Raw genomic sequence first — 8,474 nt, 5'->3', positions numbered from 1 at the left:
TCCCTCACATAAAGACTGCCCTTCTGAGCCACAGCAAGCTCAGCTCCTTTCTCTGAGGCAAAGGACCTGGTTGACCTCTAACACCAGTCTTTAAGGATCAGAAATTTATCTCCAAACTCATAATGGCTTTGGCAGTTTTGAATTCATTCAACTCATTTTGAATTTATTTTTGTGCTTTGCTGGTACTACTGTCCCCAAGAGAGTAGTGCTTCTTTTTACTTGACTTAATTTTGCCTCCCAAGCTTTGAAAAGTAGGCATTGGTTTTGCTAGACTCTGTAGTTTTTATGATTTTCTAAAATTCTGTTACATTTCTTTCTGAATCTTTTGCATCTTCTCCCATAAGGTAGCCTATCAGTTTGTTGTTTTTCAAAAACAGCATTCATGAAGGAAGAGTCAATCGATGTGGCAAAATTTGTCTTATTTTAAGAAGTTGCCACAGCTATGCCAGCCTTCAGCAACCACCACCCTGATCAGTCAGCAGTCATCAGCATCGAGGCAAGACCCTGCAACAGCAAAAAGATTACAACCCACTGAAGGCTCAGCTGATGGGCAGCACTTTTTCACAATAAAGTGTTTTTAAATTAAGGCATGTACATTTCTTTGAACATAATGCTATTGCACACATAACAGACTACAGTATAGTGTAAATATAACTTTTATATACTCTGGGAGACCAAAAAATTCACGTGGCTGGCTTGGTTGTGACGTTCACTTTCTTGCGGTGGTCTGGAACCACACTGGTAGTATCTCTAAGGTATGCCTGCATATTTGCTGAAGTAATCTTTATAACTCTCAGCAGCAGAAATGAGTTGGTGTATCTCTACTATGCTCTGTGGTTTTTCTCTCTTCTAGGTCAGTGAACAATTTCCTGATGACTGGTCCAAAGGTAAGAAAAAAATTCTTTTGATTTGTTTGGATTTCACTCAGTTTCTTGACTGAAGACTATACACGTCGATTTCCTTATGTCCACATCTTTCATTATTCTATATATATATAAAGACGGAAAAACTGCAGCACAGAAAGGGTTAGGGACACACCCCAAACCACACTGCAAACTAGTGTCAGCACCAGGATACTGATTCTGAATTTATGGCCAGAATTTCCAGAGTCAGAAAAGTTTTCTTTCACAGTGTCAGTCTGCAGTCATCCATCCTTCCCAGTGCAGGGTGGGATGCAGTCTTCCATCTTCAAAATCCTGGCAGTGTGCTGCGTGATCTCTAAGGACACTTCCAACTACAAAATGTTCTTTCCTAAGCTAGTAATAGGATGAGGACCGACTGCTGAAAATTCATGAGTTATGAAATTGGGAATCATTTTGGAGTGACAGGATAGTATAGTGAATGAACGTAGTGAGGCCTAGAGTCTAAGAAAACTGATTTTCATTCTTACTGCTACCCTTTGCTCGTGGTGGGACCTTGGGCAAATTGCTTTACATCACCTCTCTGAGCCTCAGGTTTTTAATCTATAAAATGGTACCTATTTCACAAGGTTATTTGTGATGGTAAATAAGACAGCATATTTGAAGTGCTCACTGTGTCATTATTTTGGAGAGATGGGAGGGTCAGCAGAATGGGCAGTCCTTGGCCACTTTAGGGCAAATGCCTCCCAAGTTCAGCGGCTGCGAGTCTTAATTTGACCCGTGTCTCCGTAGGCTTACCTGATCTACTCCAGCAGCGTGGCAGCAGGTGCTCAGAGTGGTATTGAAGAATGCAAATACCAGTTTGCCTGGGACCGCTGGAACTGCCCTGAGAGAGCCCTGCAGCTGTCCAGCCATGGCGGCCTTCGCAGTGGTGAGGAAAGCCTTGGCCACAGCTCCCTGGACCCCCTGGCCACAGATTAGAGCCCCACTCTCCAGGGATGGCCCCCTGACTCTTCTTCACCTTTATTCCTCATCTGGTCTCTGCTCTCAGGTCCTCTTTGGGATCTTCTCTGCTCCTTCTCCAGCTCCTCTTTCCTATCTTAGAGCTTTTTTCTTTCTTCCCCAACATCTTCACTACTGAACAAAGGGACCTTGCCTCACCCCCAATCCTATACCATCCTTGGCCTCCCAGTTGGCTAAAGGCTTCCTAAAAATACAAGTAACATCAGGAGGCAGGGGTTAGAAATCTTCAGATCTCTTAGCCCCTTCCTTCAGGAGGCTCAGCAGAAAGGCACAGGGCAAGTGGGAACTGACTTGGAGACCAGATTTCCAGGGAGAAGATAAAAAGTGGCCATGCAAGTAAATGGAAGAGCTGCCAAGCAGAGGTTCCTCTCAGGACTAGCTAGTGCATGTCTCTGACTTCAGTGCTCCAGGAGGAAGTGGGGATGGGTTCTTTACAAACTGGCCTTCAGATTCATCTCTTCCCCCATTTCTTTCTTGAGCTTTTCCCACCTATGTTAACAATAATCTAGCCACCTAGGCACAAAATGTGTGGCCTGAAAAGATGGGAAGGGAGAGGAGCAGGCCTGAGACCAGGGCTGGAGCAGACCTTGGAAGAGAGTAAAGTACATTATAAACATGGGGAATAGGACGGAGTTGGGAAAGGAGGGTATACTGATGATATTAAAGGTATGTCTTTGGGCTGAAACTCCTCCCTCTAACTCACTCGATTTTCGGTTCCTGCCAGCTAATCGGGAGACAGCATTTGTACATGCCATCAGTTCTGCTGGGGTCATGTACACTCTGACTAGAAACTGCAGCCTTGGGGATTTTGACAACTGTGGCTGTGATGACTCCCGCAATGGGCAACTGGGTGAGTAGTGATATGGGGGTGGGTAGGGCAGCCCAGTGAAGTTCTCTTAAAGAATAAAAAGCTTGGTAGTGGGGAGGGTAATAGCTCAGTGATAGAGGGTGTGCTTAGCATGCACAAGGCCTTGGGTTCAATCCCAGGTACCTCTGTTAAAATAAACAAAATAAATAAAATAAACCTACCCCCTCCCCAAAGGGGGAAAAAAGATGACTGCTTAAAAAAAAAAATACAGTTACCAACCCAAGACTGGGGGGAAAAAAGCTTGGTGGATACTTGGTGGTGTGGAGAAGAGTTGTATTCTCGGTCTGAGGAAAATCAGGGCGAACCAGTTTGAGCCCAAAGCCTACAGTGACAAACCAGGGTAAATGTAGCTGGGGGCCCTTCTCTGAGTGAATGGTTTCCTTAATTTAAACACAATGATAAAGGAAGAACACTCCCTGCGATTTCAGTCCTATTACTGTCTCAAACACAGGGGGACGCCCTTCCATGCTGCCTATCCCTGTCCTCTTTCCATTCTCTGCTGTCCTCTCCAATCCTCTCTGCCCTCTAGCACAACTTCCAACTGCTGTTCCATATTATTTCAATTGCGCCTCTCTCTCCCTTAATGCTCGCGCTTTCCTCACCTTATCCGCGCCATTTTGTCCCTTCCGGACGTCAATCGCTGGGGAAGCACGTGCACACTCTGCCCAAAGGCCAGAAACACTGCAGTAGACGGACGCGCGGCTAACTTGCTGAGACAAGCTACTTACTTCAGCTTCTTGCGTCAGCTACTTGCGTCAGCTACTTACGTCATGAAGTCCTGAGCAGGGGATTGGCTACGGCTGGAAGTAGGCGCGCAAGGTGGCAAAAACAAAGCTAGGCTGAAACACAGGGCACTCACTCAACCTTAAGCCTTCCCTACCTCAGGTTCCCCAAACCCACCTAGACCCAGCAGCCCAGGAGGCTCCACGCCTGCCTGCTCAACTGCCTTTCTTCCCACTGCACTTTTCCAGGGGGCCAAGGCTGGCTGTGGGGAGGCTGCAGCGACAACGTGGGCTTTGGAGAGGCAATATCCAAGCAGTTCGTCGATGCCCTGGAGACAGGACAGGATGCCCGGGCAGCCATGAACCTACACAACAACGAGGCTGGCCGCAAGGTGAGTCCTGCAGTCCCTGGAGTCAGGCAGCTGGCTCCATCCACTACCAGCCCTAGGTGCAGACAGCTCTTTAGTTCATTTACCAGGTTGGAGAAACGAGGTATCAGGCTGGCTGGCCACGTAGGCTAGCTGGACGCCTCGCAACCCTCAGAGGTAGAGACTCCCCACGCATTTAATCCCTGGCCAGCTCACTCCTAGCTCTCTCCCCAGGCGGTGAAGGGCACCATGAAACGCACGTGTAAGTGTCATGGCGTGTCAGGTAGCTGCACCACGCAGACCTGCTGGCTGCAGCTGCCCGAGTTCCGCGAGGTGGGCGCACACCTGAAAGAGAAGTACCACGCAGCTCTCAAGGTGGACCTGTTGCAGGGTGCTGGTAATAGCGCGGCCGGCCGCGGCGCCATCGCCGACACCTTTCGCTCCATCTCCACGCGGGAACTGGTGCACCTGGAGGACTCCCCAGACTACTGCCTGGAGAACAAAACGCTTGGACTGCTGGGCACCGAAGGCAGAGAGTGCTTGCGGCGCGGCCGGGCCCTCGGACGCTGGGAACGCCGCAGTTGCCGTCGGCTGTGCGGGGACTGCGGGCTGGCGGTGGAGGAGCGCCGCGCCGAGACGGTGTCCAGTTGCAACTGCAAGTTCCACTGGTGCTGCGCGGTCCGCTGCGAGCAGTGCCGTCGGCGGGTCACCAAGTATTTCTGCAGCCGCGCGGAGCGGCCGCGGGGGGGCGCGGTGCACACACCCGGGAGAAAACCCTAAGGGTCTCCTCTCACCCACTCCTTTCCCCATTTGTTCTCGACTTCTTTTAGAGACCCCAGGAATAGAGGAATCTAGGGAATAGGGACCCCACATTACCAAGCCCAGGGATCCCGAGAGGGAGAGACGCTGCAATCTCTCCAGTGCTTGCCGCTTTTCCAACCTGTTTCCACAATTCCTCTGAGCTCTCCTCGAGCTGTCCGCACCGTCTGCTCACCACACTGAGGTCTGAGAACTATCTGTTCTGAGATTCTGAGCTATTGAGCGTCCTCGGACTAGGATGATAACAGGCATTCCTCCTCCCCATCTAGCTGCCCTAATGCCTGGCCTACCCTGTGGAACTTAGGAATGGAAGAATCCTTTTAAGATACGCAGGGCCTGGGAAAGCATGGCTTTTCCCTTTTACCCATTTTCTCCACCCCCAACTCCTTTCCTGTTGTCAGATGTCTGAAATAGTCACATCTTCCTTCTGCAGAGCCCCTCCTGTATTTTTAATCTCCCCAGGAATCTCTGCTTTCTCTCCCCTTCTCCTTCCCTCTTTTCCCTGAAGGGATACTGATAAAACCCACCCAGGAAAAAGCACTTCTTTGGGGGTTGGTTCCTAGAGGCAGAGATTGAAGATGGAGGAAGTGGGAACCCTAGAGTGCTGAACTGATGAAAACCAAGAGTGCCACTCTTCCTTCTCATACCACGTCTCTAATGAACTTTGCCAGTGGGGCAATGACCTTCCTAGACAATCACCCACCCAAGGTGCTCCAGACACATACAATGTCTGGGAATGAGTAAGGGCAGATTGCCAGTCATTTCCTACCCTTTAAAGTATCTGTCTCCCTGCTCCTAACCTACATCTTCCTAGAACAAGTTTACCTCTTCTCTTTCCTGAAGACTCAGCTAAATAAAGCCAATTTCCCATTCAGACCCTGGCTTGCACCTCTAAAGACAGGTCACAAGGAGAAGCTGGGACCCTTCCTTTTTACAAACCTGGTTCTCAAACAGGCAGGATTCAGGGCACTGGATACTTTCCTTCAATAAGAAAGCTTCCTGCAATGAGACTTTGCTAATAGGAAGTTCAGCACCTTGAATTTTAATTTATTGCAATCATTATGATATGTATCTTTTTTCTCCTAGGTGTTGAACTTATTCTTGGGGATATGGGGAAGGGCATATGGAAGATATAACCTCTAGGTTCTCTCCTCTCTCCCACCTAGCCAGGATACCATCTTCCCATGAGCTTCACTTCTTTGATGGCCTAAGTAGCTATCCTGGCCCAAGTGAGGCTAACCTGCCAAGGATTAGTAAATCATTCCCATAAATCTTCCACTAATACATTCACTCAATAGCTAAAACCTTGCTGCCTGAGGTGCTTGAGTCTTCTGGTTCTTTTCTCAGAAATAAAGAGTACAGCAGGGACTTGCTCATGAAATAGGGCTCTGGGAAGGGAAGAACTAATCCCTGACAGACCCTCCACAGCCTGAGGAAGTTCCCAGTCATCTCCCCCTAGGCCAGTCCTGGGTCTGGGCGCCAGGCAGACCTTCCAGAGCAGAACCGGTCAAATGCTGAACAACCTCATCTCACCTCTTGCAGAGGAGGAGAGAGCACAGAGGCGATGTGGCTCAAGTAGGTAAAAGGGTGGAGGCTCTAGGGGCCAACCTGTGAGAGTGGAAGAGTTCCCATATTCCACACTGAGACAGTGGCCAGGTCGGACACAAAGTCCGTGGCCTCATCCCTACACATCTTCTGTTCCCACTAACACTTACTGAGGGAAGAGGTTCCCTTTCCCTCCTTACAGGGGACACACTTCCCTTCAGGGTCTCCTAGTGCTTCATTTCCAGTTCTATCAGCAAAAGGCCTTTTGCTCCTTCCCTCAGCTTTGATCTGGGTCTCTTGAATCTCCCCAAATGCCCTTCGTCCCTAATCAGGCAGCAGCATGTACTAACTTGGCTGTCCCAGAATTACTTGATACTGTACAGTAAGAAAATCTGACAAGGCACCTAGAAAATACACAAGAACAACGTTATAAGGGAAAACTGCATTCTCCAGGAGGTCTCTCAGCATACAAGTAGGGGAACTATTGTGCTTCATATTTGACAATTCCATGTCGGTACTTGAAACATGCTGCCAGAAAATTCTTTTATAGGTTACTGTTTTGTATTCCCAAATGGATGTGATACCAGCTTCATTTGAGTCTATGAAGAAAACATTACTTAGCTACCTTAGATCTGGATTGCTTTTTCCCCCTCTTAAATTATCCATTCATTCATTTTTTCATTTAACAAACACAAGTGGAAATACAGTGGTGAACAATACACCAACCTCCTGCACTCATGGAATTTAGGTTCTCTCTTATACTCAACTGCTAGGGCTGTGTTCCCCGTTACAAATGTGGACAACCAGACTGGCTGCTTGGGAAGACACACTAGAGGTCAGCTAGTCAAACATTTTGTTTTATAGATTTAGCCCGATGCTGAAAAGAATGTCTGGCTTGTCCCACCAACTAGTAAGTTACCGTGGGGTGAGTCCTGGCACCCAGGCCCCTTCCCTTCTCTTGTGTGCTCTTTAGGAGTCCATCTGTCTCAGCCAGGGGACAGAAGCAGAGGGAGGTCCTGAGAAGTGACAAGGATGCTGGTTGAGGGGGGCGCAAAACACTGTCTCCTTCCTGTTCCTGGCCTGTGAGCCTACACACAGGCAGGGCTTTCTTTTCCTGAAAAGAATCCCAGCCTCAACTGGCCTTAGCAGCAGGTTAGGGCAAAGACAGAGACAGGGTCGTGCTCAGCGCTGGCAGTGCTGGTGGTGGTGGGAGGGAAGGGCAGGCCAGGGCACTCGCCTATTGTGGGTCTGGATTGGATGCTTCCACTCATTCATTTCCTTTTAATTAACCCGCGTTCCTGGAGGAGAAATATTTATGTTGGCTCCCATAGAGGCAATCCGCAGACTGGAAAGAAGGGGAAGAAAGCCTGCCTTAGCAAAACAATATCTCTAAAGAGCTCAAGAAGGGAAAATAAGAGAACAAAATGCCATTAAAATAGCCTTCTACCCCCATTGGAGTCAATGAAAACTTCATTTCACATGCTAATCCCCCACCCCGCCCCCTTCTCTTCTCACAACACCTTTCCCGAAAGTGTTTGGGAAAAGTCTTCGCAGTCAGTACACAGCTCCCCGCAGCTCAGACTTCTCCTTGTGTTAGTTCAGGGCCCCAAGTGGGGCTCTCGCTCCAGCAGCGGCTTTTTTCTCCCCCCCTTTAATTTAAACAAAGACTTCGGAGTTCATCAACCTCCCACTGAAATTCACAGCTGCTGAACAAACTAATCCCCTCTCCCGGCCTTTCTTCCTTTCAATGGGCTCTTGGCTTCAAAGACACTTTGGGAAAGGACTTTGCTGGGGCTCACACTGCTTCATCAATAGAAGTTAGTGCAAGTATTATCTGAAGAGCAAGTGGCTTTACAAACAAATACTGCCTAACAATCCCTTCCTCCCAAACACACACATCTAGCCCGCAGACATGATGGGATCTACAACAGGATTAGAGATAGTACCCCTGGCTTCACACCCAGCTCCTTTGTGCAGCTGAGCTCAGCCCTGAAGTGGTGTGGGGAAAACCCTGGAGCTGAACGTCAGGCATGGATGGAGACACACGCATATGCACATACACACACACACATAGCAGGGTGAGCATAAATGCTGTGAGGAGAGAGCCTAATTCAGTGTCACCTCCTTCCTTCAACTGTCTTGACTTCCCATCTGTCCCCTAACCTCTCTTCTGCCTTATTAGGGTACAGGGAGCAAGAACAAAGGGGGCTGGAAAGACAGGTAAGGGCAAAACACGACCCAGAGGAGATAATGATTGGAGATGACCGAG

General features: G+C 48.8%; 1 protein-coding gene across 1 annotated transcript; it reads left to right on the top strand.

Moving 5' to 3' along the window:
* Window positions 1-442: 442 nt before the first annotated feature.
* WNT8B (Wnt family member 8B) lies at window positions 443-5,611 on the top strand. Its single transcript, XM_032492067.1, has 5 exons — window positions 443-496; window positions 1,653-1,791; window positions 2,608-2,733; window positions 3,723-3,865; window positions 4,076-5,611. Exons 1-5 carry the CDS (start codon window positions 443-445, stop codon window positions 4,619-4,621), a joined length of 1,008 nt encoding a protein of 335 aa, XP_032347958.1. The 3' UTR covers window positions 4,622-5,611.
* The last annotated feature ends 2,863 nt before the right edge of the window (window positions 5,612-8,474 follow it).

The sequence above is a fragment of the Camelus ferus genome, chromosome 11 (assembly GCF_009834535.1).
Source record: "Camelus ferus isolate YT-003-E chromosome 11, BCGSAC_Cfer_1.0, whole genome shotgun sequence".
NCBI lineage: Eukaryota > Metazoa > Chordata > Mammalia > Artiodactyla > Camelidae > Camelus > Camelus ferus.
This window is presented reverse-complemented; position numbering and strand designations above follow the sequence as displayed.